The sequence below is a fragment of the Crotalus tigris genome, unplaced genomic scaffold (assembly GCF_016545835.1).
Source record: "Crotalus tigris isolate CLP2741 ecotype Arizona unplaced genomic scaffold, ASM1654583v1 scf7180000017969.2108049, whole genome shotgun sequence".
Taxonomy (NCBI): Eukaryota; Metazoa; Chordata; class Lepidosauria; order Squamata; family Viperidae; genus Crotalus; species Crotalus tigris.
The window spans coordinates 523,877-547,666 of NW_024096751.1; the positions used below are offsets into that span (position 1 = coordinate 523,877).

Consider the following 23,790-nt stretch of genomic DNA (forward strand, 5'->3'; position numbering starts at 1 on the left):
ATTAGAAATTTTTATTAAATGTTTCAAAGAACACAACTATGTACCGTTCACTTTACTTTCTACGTAATATAGTATTTTTTGCTTACCTGAAGGAAATAGATCTCGCATTGCAATTTCCGAAGTATTGCAAGTCACTTACTTTAATCTCGCTTCCTATGATTCCATGTGATGAAAACCACCCGACTGAGCACGCAACAGGAAGAATGTTTGCACAATCACGATCAGTTGAATAATTTTTCAAGGAACAGCCATATTGTAGAAATAACAGAAATGCATGATATACATTCAGTAAAACTCTTCTGTATTTTCTTTATTCAAGTGCTGAAAGTCTGTGAGTTTTATATGGATGGTTCTCATTTGTTGTTGTTAGTTGCGAAGTCATATCCGACCCATCGCAACCCCATGGACAATGTTCCTCCAGGCCTTTCTGTCCTCTACCATCTTCTGGAGTCCATTTAAGCTCACACTTACTGCTTCAGTGACTCCATCCAGCCACCTCATTCTTCTTCTATTGCCCTCAATCTTTCCCAGCATCAGGCCCTTCTCCAGTGAGTCCTTCCTTCTCATCAGGTAGCCAAAGTATTTGAGTTTCAATTTCAGGATCTGGCCTTCTAAAGAGCAGTCGGGGTTGATCTCTTCTAGGTCTGACCGGCTTGATTGCCTTGCAGTCCAGGGAACCCGCAGGAGTCTTCTCCAGCACCATAGTTCAAAGATGGTTCTCATAAACAAGTACAAAACCAGTTCTTCTGTTTTCCAGCAACATGCTTAATGCCAAAGCTAATTCGTGCCCTCTCAATGTGGACAGAAGAAAAGGAAATCAAAATGTTCTTTCATTCAACATTAATATGTGAGATACTAATTTTGAGTGTCATAAATATGGCACTACATTTCTGAAGGATGTTGATGGGAAAAGGCTGCTGTAAGTCTGAATCTGGACCTTGAGTGCTACCTTGAGGCTAACCCAAATGAATTCATTTCTGGTCTTCTCACCTTGGCCTTAAAAGCAGGCAGAAGAATATCCCTTTATTTAAGACTCAGATCTCAAAAGTGTTCAAACACGAAAACTTCTTTAATTTACTTGCCATGAAATTGGTTTTGGTGAGTTCATGAATACAAGTATTCAAATGTCTATGGAGATACTTAGTCATCCAGGTCAGGTTGCCCAAGATGCTTTCCCCAAAAGCCAACTGGACTTCTTTGATTTTTTTTTCCTTTGACAACATTTCTCATTCAAGAAACTTCTTCTGTCAGTCAGAATTGAAGAAAAGTCTTGGATGAGAAGCAAAACATTTTCAAAGAAAAAAAGAACTAAGAAAGTCCAGTTGCCTTTTAGAAAAAGCACTTTTGGGACAGGTGTTCAAATGTGATGAAATATGGTTGCCAGCTTTGCAGTGACCTCACACCCTTTGGTCTTAAACTTACTTATTTTATTGAACGTAGACTTGGAAGTTGCTAACAATATTTGCACCATTAATTGGTTCCAGTAGATTTTTTCTCGACCGGCCTTCATTTTAAAAAAACAATGATTGTTGAGGAAAGCAAGCCATTAGTCTTGCAAAACGACTCAATAGGAATATAGTTGTGACATACAGCTTATTATGGACCCCACTACAGAAACTAAAATGTACCTTGTCTTCTTTAGACTGTAACTTATTTCCCCAAGATATGAACGCAGAGTTGTGTTTGCAGCCCCTGCAATGCAATATTTCACAAATTGGGCCAAGTTTATTTTCTCTAAATGCTTTAACCAGCATGTGCACCCCTCACACTGTTGGGTTTGAATTTGAATTTGCTTTAGCAAAGATTACATGGATAAACACAGCATTGTCACAGTTAATAGAAACCTGTGCAGTGAGGTCTGAGGTTGCAAGATCAGTAACGATGTCAATGACAGTGAAGTATGGCCTTATCAAAAAGAGAATTCATAAGAGGCTGCCCTGGGACACTCCGCCACTGTCCTTCTGTGTATTCTGACAATGTTATCTGTCCTCTCAGCGCTGAGTATCAAATGTCTATCATGAGTATAGAAATTAATTTAATGTCACCTGAAGACATGCAATTAATCTTTTAGAGGTTTTCATAATACCTTTACAGAAAGAGTTGCCAGTTTGGCGGATTTGGATTTTAGGGTTTAGTTGAAGATAAGGAAAATTAATTTTTCATCAGGGTTAATACAAGCTAGCAGGGGTACAAAGGCTGAGAGAGATGGTTAGGGAATTTGTCAAGTGTTGTCACTTGGAATAATGGTGCTTAACGTCTGATAGGTGTAATCAAGTGTTGAGAATTCTATAGAAAGGGATTAATCAATTTGCTCACTACAGAATGCACGCGAGTGATACCGTTTATTTGTGCGGTTTTAAGAATTAGAATAAGATTTGATCTCTCAAATTGCAAGAAGCTCTGACAGTATCAATGGGGCAGTATTTTATCAGGACATCCTCAAAGCATTTGTTATAAATAAAATTGTCCAGCTAATGTTGATAGCCAACTGACTTCATCTTCATTGTGAAACTGTCAAGGTATTTGTGAGAAAAGTGCAGCTTACAAAATTTTGGTGCTCCTTCATTGCTCTTATTTATTAACAGCCTTTCTAATAAAGCATGATCAGAGCTTACCTTTCTAAAAAATAAATAACGGAATTGGATGCTTTTGAATCTTATTATTTAATTTTTTGCCTTTTCAACCGGAATTAATGAAGATGATATAGAAGCAAATTAATAACAACCTTAGTTTTTAGACCGTGTAATCAGGGATTAGTCTACAGAAAACTTTTATTGTATCCCTGAAGAAGGTATATGTCCACTTATAGTAAATATAATAACCACACTGATGGGCAAATATGCCATTTCTTGATTTTTAAATATGCAGAATCTATAATTTGTAGATCAGCTGATCAAGGCATTCTATGACAAGAGCTCCCCAGCTTAGCTTTATTTTTGATAGATCAGCTCACTTTTTCATACACCTAATCTTGCTCTTGGCTTTTCATTCAAAAATAATACAAATATGAGTTTCTGAGGGGGGATTAAATGTGTTTAGTTCCAAGTAGGAAAGTGTGTTTATTTACCAGCAGGGACATACTGCATTTCTCTGCTCCTGTATAAATGCAGTTTTAAAGTTCTGTGGAATGATGACCATTGCAGAAAGATTTCACTGTGGGTACTTCAGCTTTGATTAATATATTTTAAGATGTAGAATAAAATATTAGAAACGGAACTCTCTTAGAATATACCTAGTTCTTATCTTCAGTTTATCATGTCTGTTTAAAACACGTAGGTCTTTGCAAAGTTTACAGCTTTTCTAGAATTGTGTTGTTTTTAATTTATCCTCAGAGTTTGGGATGCAATATATCAGTGATGGCGAATCTTTTAGAGACCGAGTGCCCAAACTGCAGCCCCAAACCCACTTATTTATCACAGGGTGCCAGGTGGGCATGGCCAAGGTGGGCATGATCACTTCAATGTTGCTTGTGGGGAGGGACATCTATGGGGGCCGGGCAGGTTTGGGGAAAATCCAGGGGGTTTCTGGTAGGTGGGGCAGTGGGCAGGAGGCTCATCCAGCAGGGTGAGGCAAGGCGAGGCAGGGCGGGGTAGCCATTGTTGCAGGGTAAGGCAAGGCAGGAGCCGAGGCGGCTGCTGCCTGACACCATCGGCCCCTGCACACAGAAAGGCCAGCAAGCGCATGGATGCTGGATGCATCCAGCCACTTGGACCTTAGCGAGTTAGCAGGCGGCTGGTTAAAGAGCAACGGTTGCCATCTTTGGGGCATGGCGCACGTGCCCACAGAGAGGGCTCTGAGTGCCACCTCTGGCACGCATGCCATAGGCTCGCCACCACTGGAATATATCATTCATGAATAACAGAATGCCATTTCCTCAAGAATTTTCTTAAGGAACACATCACATATCCATGGGTGGACTTGATTTTCTTTGAACGATCATGGTTAGAAAAGTTCTGCATGGTACAGAAAGACAGTAGTCTACCTAGATCAGATCAAAATCCTAACTGATCTTAATCTAGCATCTTTACATTTCCATTAGGCATGTGCAAAACATTGTATTATTTGGGATGGTCAATATCCATATTGAAATTATTAAGAGCTTATTTGGACATAGACCTTGAATGCATGTAGAGATGCTCCAGGTTGGAAGGCAGTGGCTAAAACATGGGAGGGATAAGGTCAGTTAAGACTCTGGGAGAGGGAGATGTGTGCCAGAATGGAAATGAAGACAGGAAGGAGGTGTCTAATTTGGACCTGAGTCGAGGGGAGGAGTGAAAATACTGGCTATCCTTTTGCAATATTTATCTAGTAATTCTCTGTGAGTGTATGAGTCTGGTGAGATTCTTTCCAATAGACAAAGAGCAATAAACATATCGTTCTGATCAGCTCCTTGTGCTATTCTGGTTTCTTGCCCCAGGTAGAAGGTGAGCAAGGGCTAAAAAAAAATTGGAAAATTGGGGGGCTGGATAGGTTTACTATGCTTGCATTCTGGTGCAGTGGTAGGTAAGGAAAAGGGAGATGCTGGAAATACTGATCAGCAAACTGGTACAGAGATCATGCAGAGAGGGAGAGGAGAGAGGAACAGGCTTGTCAGCCTTCCTCAAGTTTGCTTATTAGATCAGTGTTTCTCAACCTTGACAATTTTAAGGCATGTGGACTTCAACTCCCAGCATTGCTGGCTGTGGAATTCTGGGAGTTGAAGTCCACATGCCTTAAAATTGTCAAGGTTGAGAAACACTGTATTAGATGAAAGAGTCATCTGATAGGGAAACTAGTATCAGATTTTGATTTCCTGGAAAAGTGTGGATGAAGCAGAATGTGTCTGATTCATGCTTGAATCAAAAGACGTTTTCCATTTTGGGTACAGTATATCTCCAATGTTGACAGTCACCAATATGAAGTGCCTTCATGCCATAAGCAGGACCCGAAGGCAACACGTTCCCCAGCGTTTTGTTATATGGTTACATTGACTGAAAATTCTGAGAACTAGACGGATTCCACATTGTGGAAAGTTGCACTAGGATTTGATTCACATATACAGTATGTCTTTTGGGAAAAAAAAAAAAAACCCAACTCAGATTTTTTATTAAGGAATAATCATGCAGGAAGGAAGATCTCCTAAATGCCTTCTCTTCTTAACCCTCTCTCAATTTTAGGAAGCCATGCACATTCTGAATAAAGCATGATTTAAATACTTCTTAATCTGTTATCCAAGCTCTATTCTATAATAGATGTTGCCAGAAATATGTAGTAGATTTTTTTTTTTTTTTACGTCTTAAGCAAAATGTTTTAAATTTCTTACAGGGTGGTGAGAATGTTGGCTTTTCTCATTTGGAAGAATCTCCTAACCGGCTTCCGCAGCCATCAGAGCAAAGACATCAGCCGGTGCGGAAGGTCACACTGACAAAAGGGACAGTGCAGCAGCCTCATCAGCACCTTCTATCACAGATTCATTCTACGTTTTCTCAAGAACTAAAAAATATCCCAGGGATACAACAAGTGAAAAAGGTATTGATTCTGGTTTGTACTGATATCTTCATTAGTTGCTTGAAGAAATAACTTTTCAGGGTTATTGAGACACTGAATTTGTTAACGACATTAGCTGTTGAGGGGGCAGAAAGAGAATTTGTCTTAGTGGTATACATTTGTGATTGTTATTTGGGCTTCAGATAAAGCTATGAATGATTAAAACATTCCTAATGTGAATACTGGTTCTCAGATAACATTCTGGTATCTGATAGTTCTGATTCAATTTTTAACACCTTGAGAAGCATCAAAACAGAATTGATGGGAAATGTATTCTAACGTTGCAGATAACTATATTGGGGACTCTTGATCTCAAATCCTTTTGTAAGATGTTTGCAAGTGTGTAATTTCATATTTTTGTAACCCATACATGTTTGTTGCCAATATGTACAGCACTGTGCAAAAGTATTAGGCAGTTGTGCAAAAAAGGATGTAAATTAAGAATGCTTTCAGAAATAGGTTAATCGTTTATTTTTTATCAATTAACAAAATGGAAAGTAAATGAACAGAAGAGAAATGCAAATCAAATCAATATTCGGTGTGATCACCCTTTGCCTTCAAAACAGCATCAATTCTTACACTTGCACAAAGTCAGGGATTTTGTAGGATTAGAGCAGTGTTTCTCAACCTTGACCATTTTAAGGCACGTGGACTTCAACTCCCAGAATTCCACAGCCAGCATTGCTGGCTGTGGAATTCTGGGAGTTGAAGTCCACATGCCTTAAAATGGTCAAGGTTGAGAAACACTGGATTAGAGTAAGGTGTATTATGCCAATTATACCAAGCAGGTACTTACGCACATCATTTTCATAAGGAGGTTGAAACACAAGTCATTAACTTGTAGGAGGCTTAAAACTGGGTGAGGAACAGCCAAACTCTGCTCCTAAGGTGAGGTTATGGAAGACAGTTTCATGTCAGAAGTCATACACCATGGCAAAACTGAGCACAGGAACGAGATAAAAGATAGTCATACTGCCTATACAGCAAGGTCTCTCCCAGGCAAAGATTTCAAACCAGTCTGGGGTTTTAAGATGTGCTGATCAAGCTCTTTTGAAGAAGCACAAAGAAATGGGCAATCTTGAGGACTACAGTAGTCCTTTTCCCAAAATTGTGGAAACCTTTTGGGAAAAGTGTACAGTAGAAATGCCACCTTTGGTTAAGTTTCCACCAATTTTTCTTCTAATTTCTTTATATCTGTAGCCTTGTTCACTTAATAATACTATTTTACATCGCTTTATGGGTGACCAGTCAACTCTTTGCACCATTACTTTAATTTTATTACATTTTACAAGCTCACTAAATGAAAGGGGCAAAAAACCAACCAACTTGATAGCGATCACATAACACACTGACAAATGTCCTCCTCTCAGCTTCAATACATGACATCAATAACTGAATCCTACTGTGATCTGATCGGCTCATTGCCAAAACAAGATAACACCTGATTGGCTCTCTAAACACTCACGCTTATTGGCTACAACCACATGAAGGAAAGCTACCTGATACCAACCTAAGCAAGTTGTGCTTCCTTTTTCTGGTTATTTGGCTATAACTTTTCATAGAATACAGTACAGATAATTGAACAAACTATGTTGCATTACATTCTTGATTAAATTATCTTTCCATTGATATATAATTTTATGGTACCACTCCAAAAGAAAGTGGTGTTATTAGCCATCAAACCTCAAAAATACATTTTTCCCGAAAGGTTTCCACAATTTTGGCCACTACTGTATAGTCGCAGTGCTGGCCAAGGAAACTTAATGCAGCGGATGAAAGAAACATGTTTACTTCTCTCCAACATTGGAAAATGTCCAGCAGTGCCATCAGCATAAAACTGGCAGAAAACAGTAGGATCCAGGCACACTCATCTACTGTCCGGAGAAGCCTGATCAGAAATGGTCTTCATTAAAGCCAAAAAGCCATACCTCCGACACGGAAACAAGGCTAAGAGACTCAACTGTGCATGAAAACATAGGAATGGGGTGTAGAAAAATGACAGCAGGTGCTCTGGAGTGATGAACCAAAATTTGAAATATTTTCAAACTATCAGGAGCCAGTTTGTTCACCGAAGGACTGGAGAGCGTATAATAATGAGGATCTGTAGGCAAATGGAGCATGGTTCCTTGAAATTTGGGACTGCATTTCTGCACATGGAGATTTGGTCAGGAACAGTGGTGTCCTCAGTGCTAAGAAATAACAGGCAGATGCTTATTCATCATGCCAAACCATCAGGGAGGTGTGTGATTGGCCCCAAATTTATTCTGCAGCTGGATAATGCCTCCAAACATACGGCCAATGTCATTCAGAACTATCTTCAACATAAAGAAGGACAAGAAGTCACGGAAGTAATGGTTTGGCCCTCACAGAGCACTGATCTCAACATCACCGAGTCTGTTTAGGTCACAGTGTTTCTCAACCTGGACAATTTTAAGGCATGTGGACTTCAACTCCCAAAATTCCACAGCCAGCAATGCTGGCTGTGGAATTCTGGGAGTTGAAGTCCACTTGCCTTAAAATTGTCAAGGTTGAGAAACACTGGTTTAGGATTACAAGAAGAGAAAGAAGGATTTGAGGCAGCCTACATCCATAGAAGATTCGTGGTTAATTCTCCAAGGTGTTTGGAACAACCTTGAAGGAACATTGCTGAGTTTTTTGAAAGCATACTTAATTTATAACATTTTTGCACAACTGCCTAATACTTTTACCCAGAACTGTATGTCAGAGTTTTGGGGAACTTATCTTATGGGGTGCCTGCAAAGAGGAAAGAGTTAATTTGAGTTAAGGACACTGCTAGAAATAAAGAGCTTATGAAGGAAAGTGATTTTGCTTTGGCAAGCCTTGGCGTTTTGGGACTGTTTTCTTGTAGGGATGGAACCTCTTGTTACATTGGAGTTTTCTTACGATTTTCTGTATGTACAGGGAAACCTCTCGTGTCTGGCCTTCAGTTAGATGAAACAGTGCATCATAGGGCAACAATTTTTGATTCAGTATACCTCAAAAGGGCTAACTTATAGAAAGCATCCACAATTTGGGGCCCATTGAAGTTTGGCAAAGTTGTGGCTGCTTCAGTGCTATTACAGTCAGCCACAATCATATGATCATCACTTCAAGAGTTCCCTCCAGCTTCCTGCAAGAATGGAAGGAAATTAGAAATCCCCCCACTGCTGGGTTTTTTGTTGTTTTTTTGGTCATTCTGTTTCACTCTTTAGGTAAGAAAGTATCTCTGAAACGATGATTCAATGGGGTCATGGGTTTCCTAGTCCAGGGGTAGGCAACCTTGGCTCTTTTATGACTCGTGGACTTCAACTCCCAGAATTCCTGAGCCAGCAGGGCTCGGTTTGGAAACTTTCCTGTTCCCCTCAGCATGGCTGGCTCAGGAATTCTGGGAGTTGAAGTCCACGAGTCATAAAAGAGTCAAGGTGGCCTACCCCTGTCCTAGTCCATAATTTGAATGAAAGTGAATCTGAGGGAACTATGACCGTCAGCTGGGTTTACAAGTGGAAGTTTAGCCATTTGCCTGCAACCCTTTTAAGAGAATAGATAACTTTTGTGTTAATCTGTCGGATTCCGCAAGCAGAAGCACGAAATCAAAATCCTTTTTTTCTTACCAGGGTATTCTGCATGGGAGAGGCAGGGGGATCACCGGCCAGATGGGCCGAGGTCGCTTGATGCCAAGTAAGCCGAATCTGCGGGTGGTAGAGTGTAAACCTCAGCCCTGTGTCGTGTCAGTGGAAGGCCTTTCTTCATCCACCACGGACATTCAGCTGAAGAACCTGCTCATGTCAGTAGGACCCATACAGGTAGATCATCTCCCACCTTTGTTATTTTTGCCAGAAATCTTAATTCTTACAAAATTCTATACCGGTGTTTCTCAACCTGCGCAGTATTAAGATGTTTGGAATACAATTCCCAGAATTGAAGTCCGAACATCTTAGTATTGCCAAATGATGAGAATCACTGCTCTATGCATTTGAAAGTAGTGGCACCATAGGAGGCTTTTGCCTGTTAATTACATATATTCAAAGATGGTCAATACCACAGTTATCCGAAAGAGGAAAAAACAACAACAACCTTTTGAATCAGTAAAATGTATTCACCTGCACAACCCAGTGAATATGTTTGCAAGCTTGATCCGGTCACTGATTTAACCCATTTTATGAATTACACATTAAATATAAATCAATCAAACGGACTGAGTTTCTATAGCACCAATAAGCCCCAAGAGAATTAACTAAAAATAAAACTGATCACGCTTAGCAGGTTGCACAGATACAGCCACCAAATCTTTAAGTTGGCTAAAATGTGGCAGGTGAAGTGCTGTTTCGCATTTTGTACCTATATGTACTTATTTTGGTATTTATAGTGCGCTTTTCTGTTTCCTCTCCAGTATCTTATGAGGAATGGAAAAATTTCATTCATCGCTAACAGGGAAACCTAATGATGAGAATATTCTCTTAAGAAAATATTTTGTGGATGCACATTTAAGGCTGAGCTCTTAAAGGCCCATTTTGCAGGAAACTACCTCCACACACTCTCACATCTAGCTAGGTCAAAAGTGGTACCCATGGTTAGATTCTTCCTTATCATGTAGAAAAAAAATTAACCCTTAAGCAATATCTTGTTTTCATTTGATTGTAGCATGTGTTCTAAACCATGAAGTAGCTGCAAAAAGGAGGACAGAGTTATTTTGCAACCACATAATGCAGGGTGCTCCTATTAAAGTTTTATATTATCTATATTTATATTATCTATATTATCTGTCACCTATGAAGGAAGGAGGCAAATGTAGAGCCTACTCTATAGAGTAAAAATTCTCAATGAAATCTTCTTTGTTGAACAAATCTCCTTCTCTTCCTCCCTCTTTGTATTTTAAATAAAACCTTCAAATTGAATTTATGAATAATAACATTTGAATAATAACTAACCCTAATCTTAACTTAGCACTAAACAGGGCCCTCTGCCTAATTTTTCCAGATCATCTAAATTTGGCTAGGTGCTGAAACATAGTGTCTCAAGAATTAAAGAACTATAGTTTAAAGTTGTGGCAATTGAGTTAGGATTAAGCATGTATAATTTAAATAGATTGGCACAGAGACCCACCAGTCTATTGCTCTTGATACAAATATTTGAGATTAGCACTATCAGCGTTCTCTGAACCAGCTGGGGAAAAATGCTTCTTGCCAATGCCATCTGTCTCTAGGTGAAAATGTCAACCAAAGTACGTTTCTAATTTCAAGGGGATTACTAGTACAGAATATCCACAAGTGTTCTTTTTGCTAATAACTTGCCACCTGTCTTCAAATCTTATTTTGGTGTTATTACTTAAATATTTATTTGCTATGCTTTTTGGTTCTTCTGTTGGGGCCATATGGGAATATTACTTACCTAGAGAAATCTTCTGCAGGAGTGAAGAATGAAAAGAACTCTGGCTATTATTACTATTGTTTTGGGATCTTGGGACTTTTACCTAGTCACATTTGGTTGGCAGTTTCCCATTTATAGGACCCCAAGGCACAATACTGTATATGCCGGCGTATTAGGCGACCCGGCGTATAAGACGACCCCCGTCTTTATAGCCGGGCCGCATTCCTAGAACGTCGTCTTATACGCCGGAAACTACCAGTATTTCCGGCATATAAGACGACCCCCGTCTTTGGCGCCAATTTCAGCGCTCGCGGAAGTCGTCTTATACGCCGGCATTTACGGTAATTATGTGTACAGGTTGTCTTAATTCAGTGAGAAAATCATATAATAACAAAACAAAACAAAACAAATGAATGGACAAGAGTTGGACACTTTCATAAAGGGTAGCCAAATATGAATGGACAAGAGTTGGACACTTTCATAAAGGGTAGCCAAATATGAATGGACAAGAGTTGGACACTTTCATAAAGGGTAGCCAAATATGAAAGAAAACTGCTGTCATTATGCATTTTATGGCCCGCAGGCCACATCCGGCCCTTTGACTATCCCTGTCTGGTCCACAGCATCAGCGGCATTGCCAATGGAGGGGGATAGGGCATCAGCCCCCCAAACAGTCCCAGTTTTTCTTGTCATCCTTTGGGAAAAGTAGTTGCCCATTCCTGCTCCAGAGAGATGATTGATGAGCAGGTTAGCCCTGCACACTTGTTGCCACTCTTCTTCTGAAGAGGGTGATTGATTGCACTGGAAAAATTTCTATTATCCGTGGAGGCTGTCCATAAATTAGGATCCTAATTGATAAAGGCTGTTCGGTTGTCCATTGCAAGCACTCTGTTTGTATATGTGAAAGGGATAAAAGAAGCAGGATTTTTGCAGGTGGTTAAATTGTTGGTTTAAACCAGGGGTCTTCAAACTTGGCCCTTTTATGACTTGTGGACTTCAACTCCCAGAATTCCTCAGCCAGGCACGCTGGCTGAGGAATTCTGGGAGTTGAAGTCCACAAGTCATAAAAGGGCCAAGTTTGAAGACCCCTGGTTTAAATTCTGAGCGCGCAGGTGGTCCTTGACTTAACAACCATAGTCGGGACCAGAATTTCTGTTACTAAGTAAGATGGTTGTTTAGTGAGACCTGCATGATTTTATAACCTGTTTTATCACAGTTGTTAAGCACATCACTTCAATTGTTAAATGAATCAAATGGTGTGTTAAGCAAATCTGGCTTTCCCCACAAACGTTGCTTGTGAGAAACCAGCCGGGAAGGTTGCAGATGGCAATCAAACAATCTGGGATGCTTTATCTGGGGAGTTTTGATCATGTGACTGTGAAGATGCTGCAATAGTCAGAAGTGCAAGAACTGGTCATAAGTCACTTTGTTCCATGCGATTGTAACTTCAAATGGTTACTAAATGAAATGTTGTAAGTCAAAGACTACCTGTCCTTACCTAAGAGCAAGGACTTGAATTGAGGTACCTGTTGCAGAATAAGTATGCATTTCTTTGGGTTTGAAGCCAGAATGTTTGTATTGCAAACAGAAGGAAAAAGAATTCCAAGAAGGTTCCCCCCAATTGTTACTCAATTTTCTGGAAAGAAGCTGGGATAAACAGAGAACTATCCCAGCATAAAAGCACCCTATATGCGCTTAACTTAAACTACTCAAATTTCTATAATCTCTTTCTTTCCGAGTACAGTATATGTCAGTACATGAGAAAATAGTTGTATATAGGCAGGTGGATAGATCCAGGGCTTTTTTTTGTCATAGAACGCCCAGAACGGAGTTCCGGCACCTTTTTTGGATGGAACCTTGTAGGGTAGGCAAGGCGGGTTGTATGACATGTGTAAGTTCCGGCACCTTTTTTTATTATTATTATTATTACAAAAAAAGCACTGGATAGATCAATTGATGGGCTGTCAGTTAATTTTACAAACAGGGTATCTTATTTTGTAAGCCATTTATTTTAATAAACAGTCATTATATTGATATTAATTATATTTTCCCCAGTCTGGTATGCTGTGTGCACACTTCACCGGGGGGGGGGGAGACCATTCGTCTACTATTGGAAGAAGTGTGAGTGGATGACAAGGTAGCTGAGCAAAGTGCTTTCAACTCTGAGTATCAGAGTCTAATTTCAGAATTCTTGAACAAGCCATCAGCTCAAACCAGTAAGAAAAGCCAGAATTTTTTCCTGGCAGCGTGATGGGCAGGGAAAAGAGAGGGATAAGAGAAGACTATATAAGAAAAAGAGAAAAATCACTACAGGTAGGACTGTACAGGACTTACAATTGAGCCCAAAATTTATGTTGCTAAGTGAGAAATTTCTTAAGTGAGTTTTGACTTTTCTGACCACATTTGTTAAGCGAGTCATTACAGCTGTTAACGTTAGTAACACAGTTGTTAAAGTGAATCTGGCTTCCCTATTTGCTTGTCAGGAGGCTGCCAAAGGGGATCACGTGACCCTGGGACACGGCAAACGCCATAAATAAGAGTCAGTTGTGAAGCATCCAAATGAAAATCACATGACAATGGAGATGCTGTAATGGTCATAAGTCACTTTTTTCAGTGCCGTTGTAACTTTGGTCACTAAACGAACTGTTGTAAGTCGAGGGACACCTGTGCCTCTGAGCACTTTTGATCCTGGCCCTACTAACCTTGGGCCTTCCTTTCATCACACCGCTATTACCTTTGGCCTCTACAGGTTATCTCTGGTGGCTTCATGATGATCCTTAATGTGAAGGGGGTTCTCCTCTCTAAGACTAACAGGGCTGCTGCTGCTACGTTTACTGCCCCATGAAGACGGATGGCTTGAGCATCTTCTGCCCACAGTCACATAGAAAGAAGAGTGTTCTATTCAAGCGATTTTCAAACAGCTCTGACAAGATCAATTTCTTGCAGCTCTTTCTTTTTAATAAGCTCTTGAATCATTGGAGCAGCACATTATATTTAAACGGAATATAATATATATTCTTTACACACACACACACACACACACACACACATATACATACACATACATACATGTACATGTATATGTATATGTTTTCTGAGGTTTTCGCGGGTGTTTGTATGTAGGTCTTTGGTTATTCAGGTTTTCTCCCATGTCAAATTGGAAGTGTCTTGGTGACGTTTCGACGAAGTCTCATTCGCCATCTTCAGGCTGATGTTTTCGGCTTCGAGCTTCTAGGAGCACAAAGCCGAAAACACCAGCCTAAAGATGACGAATGAGACTTCGTCGAAACGTCGCCAAGACACTTCCAATTTGACGCGGGAGAAAACCCAAATAACCAAAGACATACATACATACATACATACATACATACATACATACATACATACATACACACACACACACACACACACACACACAGACAGACAGACATACACATACATACATCATACACACATACAAACAGACAAAATATTTTTGAATTCCTTGAAAATACTAGAGAGGGACGTAATGTAACTAACTATTCAATGAAATCAGCAAACAGTGTAATCTGTACTTCTAAATTAGTACTATGGTAATAACACATTTTTTAACATATTTATAATATAGGGATATCTAGCTAGTTGCAGTCCTCCCTTTTTCGGTAAAATAGCAACTTGCTTGGTCTTGTATTCTCTAGACTTCAGTATAGACAAGGTAACACACCCTGTAGTGCTAAAACAAGGGGGAGATTGGGGTCCCCCCCCCCCGTGTGTCTTTTGCTTATCATTTGCAGAGTTATGGTGCAACCTTGTGCTCGCTTAGAGTAACTGCAACTTTTTTCAGTGAATCCATTTTAATTAGAAAATGACTATACAGATAATAGTTTACAAGCTTAAAACTCCAGATTTAAAATGAAATACATAGTGATTTGATATGAAGAAATTCAACTAATTTGAGGATTATATTTTAAGATAAAGTGCATTTATTATTATGAACTGAATGGGCTTACATTGTAATTTGTAAAGTAATGGGGGGGGGAATCTATGAAGCTGGGGAATTCTGGGAGTTGAAGTCTGTACATCGTAAAGTTGCCAAGATTGAGAAACACTGCTCTAGCCTGTGTCAGATATATTCCCTAGATCTATGGTTTTTATTTTGCAAGGAAATAATAATAATAGTAGTAGTAGTAAAGTTGGAAGGGACCTTGGAGGTCATCTAGTCCAACCCCCTGCTCGGGCAGGAAACCCTGCACCATTTCGGACAAATGGCTGTCCAATCTCTTCTTAAAAACTTCCAGTGTTGGAGCATTTACTGCTTCTGGAGGCAAGCTGTTCCACTGATTAATTGTTCTCACTGTCAGGAAGTTTCTCCTTAGTTCTAGTTTGCTTCTCTCCTTGATTAGTTTCCACCCGTTGCTTCTTGTCCTGCCTTCAGGTGCTTTGGAAAATAGCTTGATTCCCTCTTCTTTATGGCAGCCCCTGAGATATTGGAATACTGCTATCATGTCCCCCTTGTCCTTCTCTTCGTTAAACTAGACATACCCAATTCTAGCAACCGTTCCTTATATGTTTTAGCCTCCAGTCCCCTAATCATCTTTGTTGCTCTTCTCTGTACTCTTTCTAGAGTCTCAACATCTTTTTTACATCGTGGTGACCAAACTGGATGCAGTATTCCAAGTGTGGCCTTACCAAGGCATTGAAGAGTGGTATTAATACTTCACGTGATCTTGATTCTATCCCTCTGTTAATGCAGCCTAGCACTGTGTTGGCCTTTTTTGGCAGCTGCAGCACACTGCTGGCTCATATTTAGGTGATTGTCTACTAGGACTCCGAGGTCCCTCTCACAGTTACTACTATTATCATGCTGTTAATGGTGCAGCAGCTCCTCAGCTCTGCTACGCTCTCTCTCCCTCTCTCTTTTTCCTCCTCCGTCCCTCCATCTCTCTCTCTCTCCCCCTCCCTCTCCCCACCCTCGCTTATGCAGTATGAAATATGATCATTTTATTTGCAGGGTAAATCAGTTTAAGCTTGATATTATCTTTTGTGAATAGAATAGAGCTGGAAGAGACCCTAGAGGTCTTCTATTCCAGTCCCCTGCTCAAGCAGGAGAACCTACACCATCTGGACAGGTGATTGTCTAGTCTTTTCTTAAAAATCTCCAGTGATGGAGCACCCACGATTTCTGGGGATAAGCTATTCCACTGGTTGATTGTCCTCACTGTCAGGAAGTTTCTCCTTAATTACAGTCACTGTCAGGAAGTTTCTCCTTAATTCCAGTGAGGTAGTTGATGCTTCCTTGGTGATTGTTTTGGTGATTTTACCACTCTGATAAAGTGTCTATCCTCAACGCACTTAAACCAAATTGTGTGCATAGTTTGCTAGTAACCCACCTCATTTTTCATTGTGGCTGGTATAGAGATCTCTGTGGATATTATGGTCTGCTATTGGAAACCAAGCTATTTTGTCCTACTTTAGTTTAATGCCACCGATCTCACTCTCCCAAATGACTCTGGGCAGCTTGCAGTACAATAAAAACACAAATATAAAAACGTTAATATTAACAAGGATGAGGTAAAACTATGTACCAAATCCACATTGTTGGTTTCTCTGCCCTTTAATGCAGCGTAGGGCTCTGGATTCTTCCCCGGTAGGTGTCCAAAAGCTGCAGCTATGATAAAACGAACATATACAGTGGGAAGACTTTAAAATATAAAGATCCTTGCAGAAATTATCAAGTTTGGTTTGCAAAATCCACTGTTAGGCCATAACTCATCGCATTTTTCACGGAGAAGGTCACAACTGAATTATTTGCATTTTCAGGTAGGTCTAGGAAATTCTGGGAAGCCCAGTCTGCAGTTAGGGGGCCCAGTAGTCCAACTTGATATGAGACAGCTTTTGGATTTTGAAATACCACTATGAACTGATGATTTTTTGTATCATATATTCAAAACATGCTGGCTGTGAAATTTTGGGCCTTGAGGTCCAGACATCTGAATGCTACCGAGGTTGAGAAATACTATTCTAAGAGTTAGCACATTTCTTTTCTTCCTACAAGATAGAAGATTGAATTTAGACCTTTCATTGGGATTTGTCAGTCACTCTTTCTGCTGTCTCTCTTGATGCCAGCAAGTGACAGTTAAATTGGCTTCTGAATATTGATTGTGCCAGTGAGTGATTAAATATTAGAAAATCCCCTTAGTTATTGGGATATATGTCTGAGAATAAGGTTTGCCTACAGATAGTCTTCGATTAACTACTGTAATTAGGTCAGGAATTATACTCATATGTTATTTTGGTTGTAAGTTGAGGCACCCAAATGACAGAAAATAAATTTCCCACTTTTTTGTGGTGTTTGCTAAGCAAATGCTATAGTGAATGATGCTAAGTAGCTAAGAAAATTGAAACTGAGTTTTGATCCAGCTATTTGGATACCTCTTACAGATTGTGTATTTATTTATTTGTTAAATTTATTTGTCATTTATCTCGCCATGGGGCTCCTCTAGGCAGCTTATAACAATTGTAGAAATAGTAGTTACACACAGGGAATACTTTACCTGAAATCTAGGAGGTTTCCAGAAAGGAAACAAAAATACCAAAACACCTCCTCACCAGCAATCAGTACACAAATCGGCAGAGATTCAAACAAGACGAGATTAGGCTGCATTAACAGAGGGATAGAATCAAGATCACGTGAAGTGTTGATACCACTTTACAATGCCTTGGTAAGGCCACACTTGGAATACTGCATCCAGTTTTGGTCACCATGATGTAAAAAAGATGCGGAGACTCTAGAAAGAGTACAGAGAAGAGCAACAAAGATGATTAGGGGACTGGAGGCTAAAGCATATAAGGAACGGTTGCTGGAATTGGGTATGTCTAGTTTAATGAAGAGAGGGGGGGGGACCATGATAGCAGTCTTCCAATACCTCAGGGGCTGCCACAAAGAAGAGGAGTCAAGCTATTTTCCAAGGCGCCTGAAGGCAGGACAAGAAGCAGTGGGTGGAAACCAATCAAGGAGAGAAGCAACCTAGAACTAAGGAGAAACTTCCTGACAGTTAGAACAATTAACCAGTGGAACAACCTGCCTCCAGAAGCGGTTAATGCTCCAACACTGGAAGTTTTAAAGAAGAGACTGGACAGCCATTTGTCCGAAATGGTATAGGGTTTCCTGCCTGAGCAGGGGGTTGGATTAGATGACCTCCAAGGTCCCTTCCAACATTATTATTATTGTTGTTGTTGTTGTTGTTGTTATTATTAAGTTAACAATACCCTAGTCAAGGAACTACCAACTCAGACAAACCATCCACAGTAAACAGCAGCCTAATCAGGAAACCATCAAGACCCCTCCCACCATCACTGACAGAGAAAGCCTTTTTGTGTATAAACAGAGAGCAAACGCCACTCCCTTCCAGCACCTGAAGATGCTACCTGGTTGGGTAATGAAATGCCTGCAAGAAAACCACCAACCTCAGAGGACACCAAGGACCCCACAGTTCAACCCTGAGCAGCTACAAATATTCCTTTACATCAGTAATCTAGGAAGTAATAGTAAAAGTAAATCCTCCTTTGATTCAAACGCGGCTTAGTAACTTCTTAAACTTATCTGTGTACATTTCTTAATAGCAACGTGAAAAAACATTTCTGCTCCTACCCCATTTTGTTTATTACCTAGAGCTCAATTTCTGATCCAAATACTCACCTTTATAGCTTTTTTTTTATTGAAAATTTTTGAATTTTACAAAACAAATCCCTTCCCCAACCCCCCCCCCCGCCCTCCCATACCCTTCACCATCTCCCCAAACCTCCCATACCCTCCCTCAACCTTCCCAGAGCTGAGTACAGGCTTAATTAAATTTTTTCAAAAAAAATAAAAAATAATAAAAAAAACTTAAAACACATATAAATTCTAAACAAATCTAAATACATTAAATTAAACAGATTATCTTCTCTAAAAGATAATAATTGCAAACATTAAACACACATTATAATATACTCTAAACATTTTCTAGTATTATACTTATATTATTATCCATCATTCTATATAGAATCCCCAAAACACAAATTTAAACATTACTTTCTTTAAATATCTATACCTACAATATAAGATCTAATCTCCCTCTTTCTTTACTCTAAAACACAAAAATAAGCATATAAACATTCATTATATCATTAAAACTGAATACTCTTTTGAATAGTTAAACTAAATGCTTAAATTTAAACTTCTTATCTAAAATTTTCATTCAATCTCCATAATCTTCTCTCCTATCAAATAAAAAAACTTAAAAAACATATAAATCCTAAACAAGTCTAAATACGTTTAATTAAACAAATTACCTTCTCTTAAAAATAATAATAATAATAGAAAGAGAAAAAGAAAAGAAGAGAAAAAAAACCCAATCTTTAAACAAATTATAATATATTCTAAACCTTTTCATATCATACTTATATTATTATCCATCATTTTATAATATACTCTAAACCTTTTCATATCATACTTATATTGTTATCCCAAAACACATATTTAAACATTACTTAAAACATTAAAATTCCCTTATACCTATTTAAATCTTTACCAATAACAAATTCCTCCACAGTAAACACAGTCCTTCTCTTATCCATAAACCTCTTAAAGGTAGCTCCAAAAAATTTATGAATCTTACTTCTCCCGCAATCTCAATAGTCTTCTGAGTACTTAAACTAAGTACTTAAACTTAAACTTCTTATCTAAAATTTTCATTCGATCTCCATAATCTTCTCTCCAATAACCAGTTCCATCCACTATAAACACAATCCTTATCAGTCTCTCTTGTCCATAAACTTCGAAAGAAGTGCTTTAAAATCTGCCCTTAAAGGTAGCTCCAAAAAATTTGTAAATCCTGGTTCTCCCACAAACTCAGGAACCAATACTTGTGAAGCTTCCTTAACCTCCTTCTTCTGTTGGTCTTTTTCTTTACGTTTATATGTTGCACAAGTTGTCCTCTGCTCCTTCATCTCGACTTGTTGAGGCCCCTCAAACTGAGATTTCACATTTTTCATTAATATAGGCTCTTCACACTGCAATTCTGCCCTTAAAGTTGCTCCAAAAAGTTTATAAATCCTACTTCTCCCGCAGATTCAGAAACCAATACTTGTGAAACTTCCTTGAGCTTCTTCTGTTGATCCTTTTCTTTACAATTGTATGTTACACAGGTTGTCCTCTTCTCCTCCATCTCTACTTGTTGAGGCCCCTCAAACTGAGATTTCCCAATTTTCATAAATGTAAGCACTTCAGACTGCAATTCTGCCTTTTTTTCTTCCAAAGCTTTAAACGTGGTAGGTGGCGATGAACATACCCCCAGGACCGAAGTATAAAAGTCTTTTGCTTTAGAAACAGTATTAAGACTATAACGTATCCCCAGGTAGCTCACCACCATTCCAGTCGGAACATCCCATCTAAACAAAATTTGTCTCTTTTTAAGTTCGTCTGCTGAAAAAGCAAACTCCTTTCTTCTTCTTAAAATTTTAGGTGGGATCTCTTTTAAAATTATAACATCTTGTGAAGCAATTTGAAACCTCTTCTTATAAAAAGGTTGTATAATTTCATTGCGTAGGGATCTTTTCCCAAAATAAATTACCACATCTCTTGGCAAATTCTTTTGCTCTGCCACCACAGAGTTAACTCTAAATGTCTGTTCAATTTCACTAAGTATTTCCTCTTTTTCTCTATTCAAAATCACAGCAAAGTCCTTTGCAACCATCTCTCTCAGATCTTCTTGCACAGACTCACCCAAACCTCTGATTCTTAAGGCATATTCCATTTGTTTATATTGAAGCATAAGAATCTCATCTTGAAAATTTTTCATCTCTTTTTCCATGCTTTCAAATTTTCCCTCCATCAATTCCACTTTTTCTACTACTTCTTCTACGCGAGAATTCAGCTTTTCAAGAACAGAGGCAACTCCTTTTAGAGCCAGAACTATCTCTTGCCTCAAAATCTTATTGTTTTCCTCTAAAATCTCTTTCATTTCTCCCCTAATTTGAAGTATAACATCTCCCATCATATCTTGCAAATCCTTCACCATTGTTGACTGTGCCAAAGAAGAAGGTAAAGCTATTGATTTAGATTGTTGCGCTGATGATGACACCGAAGAAGAAGCCATCTTAGGAGCTATAGGGATTACTGGACGCTTTGGAGCCATCTTAAAAAAAATCTTTGCTCCTTCTTAGAAATTGCAAAAATTAAGCAAAGGAAAAAAAGAAATTAACTCCATAAAATCAAAAAAAAAAAAATCCTTCAAGAGGAGATCATTATAATAAAAAAGGAGTTCAAAAAAAGAGAAGAGAAAAAGAAAAAAAAATAATTAAATAGAAAAAATCCATTCCATTTTTTAAAAGTACAAAAAGTACAAAAAACAAAACAAAAAAGTTAAACAAAAATAATAATACTGACACTCCATTCCAATCATTTAAAAAAAAAAAAAAGGAAAAGGGAAAGGGAAAAAAGAAACACCAAAAAGCCTGCCGATCGCCATTCTATCTTCCCAAAAAAAAAAACACCGAAAGGCTTGCCGATCGCCATTTTACTTTTCCTTTCAACAAAGGAAAAAAAAAATAAAAAGAGGGAATATAAAAGTGAAAATAAATCTTTAAACTTAAAATCCAAATAAAATCAAAGAAAGCAAAAACTAAATCCTCTACTCAGCTCTGTCCGCTTCTAAGAAAAACTCACCAGTTCACTTTAATCGCGGAGGTGGTTGCAGCGGCTTGTTTTGTCCCTAGGGACAAAAGCAGCTGGGAAGCGGAGACTGTCTGAACTCCGTGGGAGCACTCTTTTCACCCCCCCCCCCAAAAAAACTTTGGGGGTGCATAAGAGGCTCTACCACTATTCAGACAACCCTCTTCCCCCCCTTTGCCTGGGAGGGGGTTTTTGAACCGCTGAACAGCTGATGTCCGCTGTTCATAGCGATTCAAACACTTACCCAGGAGGACGGCTACAAAGTAGCCGCCATCGCGCGCGCAGATCCACCAGAAGCACCTTTATAGCTTTTTGAGATCAGCCAGTGTTGAAAAGCAAATAATTTAATGTATCATATATGATTAAGATACGCAGATTTAACTCCGTTTTATGTTTCCCTAGCACCTGTATTTGGAATCCCCAAATCAAAACCTGGTAAAGTAAGTTACTAATTAGTAGTAGTCTCACTGTTTTAGTATAAATATTATCACCACATATGGTTATCAGATCAAAGTCCTATATTCTGAAAAATATTTGTTTCAATCTGCATATGAGGGTTTCCTAGGATCTGCGAGTATTGGTTAAAAAAAAATATCACCCTGTAGGTTTAACATATAGGTAGTCCTCGACTTGTAACCAGTTGCTTAGTGTCCATTCAAAGTTATGATGGACCCCCCTAAAAGGTCCTTATGACCTGTTTCACTGGCCTTCTCCTCAGTCATGTGATTCCATTTGGATGCTTGGCAACTATCCCACACTTACAGCCATTTGCAGCATACGGCGATTGTGATTTTTGATATTTACTCTCAGTTTTCAGCAAAAAATGCTTCATAGTGAACAATGGATTGTTTAAAAACTCCCGAAAAAGAAATCATAACATCAGATCAGTCATGTGGGTGACCCGCTTTATGATCATCATGACTTTTGACTGTAATCAGTAAGTTTGATTACAGTTGTAAGTCAAGGACTATCTGTATTCTAAAACTTCCTTAAAACTTTTTAATTGTTTTAGAAAGTGGACATCCCTAGTCTAGCCCGTTGAAGTCCCTTGGACTACCTCTCCCATCATATCTAGCCAGCAAGTTGGCTAGATCTTTTGTTTGAGCAGGAAGTTGGATGAAGACTTCCCTTCAAATCCTATTATTCTATGTTCTAAAACAGCGGTTCTCAACCTGTGGGTCGCGACCCCATTTGGGATCGAATGACCATTTCACGGGGATCGCCAAATAACGCAATCCGCCATTTTTCCCCCTTTTCCTTAGCTGTGTTACTCCCTTTTATTCTATTGGCTTTTAAAAGCCAGTAGAATAGACTCTCTTGAATAGAGTCTAATTCTATTGGCTTTCAAAAGCCAATAGGAATTGTCCAGGCTGTCTCTGCCCTGCTGAGCCTGCCAAAAGTCCCATTCTGCAAACGGTGCTGCAAGTTGTCTGCAGCAAAGGTGAGCTGTCTGGAAGTTTCCACCCCTCCCTGCTGGGCAACTACTAAAAATGTAAGTAAAAGAGGGCCAGGGGTGGGAGGTGGGAGGCCGGCGGGCGCAGGGAGGGTTGCTGGCGTGCGTGGGGCCCGGCAGGTGCCTTACCTCCCTTGGGGTGGCCCAGCTGGTGGTCGGCCTGCTCCGTCTCTGCCGTTTGCCAGCTATGCCTCGGCTGGCACAGGGGGCGGCACCACACATGCGCGGCGCTCCCGGGCAGGGAAAATCCTCGACTTATGACCGGTTGGGTTGTCCTCGACTTACGACCGGTTGGGGTTGCGGCATTAAAAAGGTTGAGAACCACTGTTCTAAAGCATCTGGAGGGCAGGAGGTTGGGGAAGGAAGTTCTGGAACCTGATCAATCATTAGTTCCTGTTGACAACATAGAACGAGGACCACAAGTTGGAATAGGCATTGGCCAAAAATTAAAATTGTGGTGGCCTTCCTTAATTATTTACAATTGTTTACAAAGAAAGGCTGCGATTTTAGCTTTGTGTTCTCAGTGAATTTTATAGATTGATATAGATGATATAGATTGATAAAGAACTGATATAGTAGCTAAATACAGCTTCTTCTTCTTCTTTCCCCCCTTTTAATTGGCTATCACAGGAAGCTGGAAGCTAAAGCATTGGGAGCATTTTCTGCAATAGTTGAGAGAGAAGCACCTAACTTGATTGTGAGAATCAGTTATTAGCAAGAGGGCTGAAGAAGGTTCAGGGGAGGGGAGACC

The 23,790-nt window shown here is 39.4% G+C and overlaps 1 protein-coding gene across 7 annotated transcripts in view; it reads left to right on the forward strand.

Annotated features, from left to right (window-relative positions):
• The window catches only part of RBM33 (RNA binding motif protein 33), a 123,852-nt gene that overhangs the window by 80,435 nt on the left and 19,627 nt on the right, over positions 1 to 23,790 (forward strand). For all 7 annotated transcript variants that reach the window (XM_039345659.1, XM_039345663.1, XM_039345661.1 and 4 more), the window contains 2 exons: positions 5,305 to 5,508; positions 9,141 to 9,329. In XM_039345659.1, the coding sequence (XP_039201593.1) occupies positions 5,305 to 5,508; positions 9,141 to 9,329 (393 nt within the window). The remainder of the gene's footprint in view (positions 1 to 5,304; positions 5,509 to 9,140; positions 9,330 to 23,790) is intronic.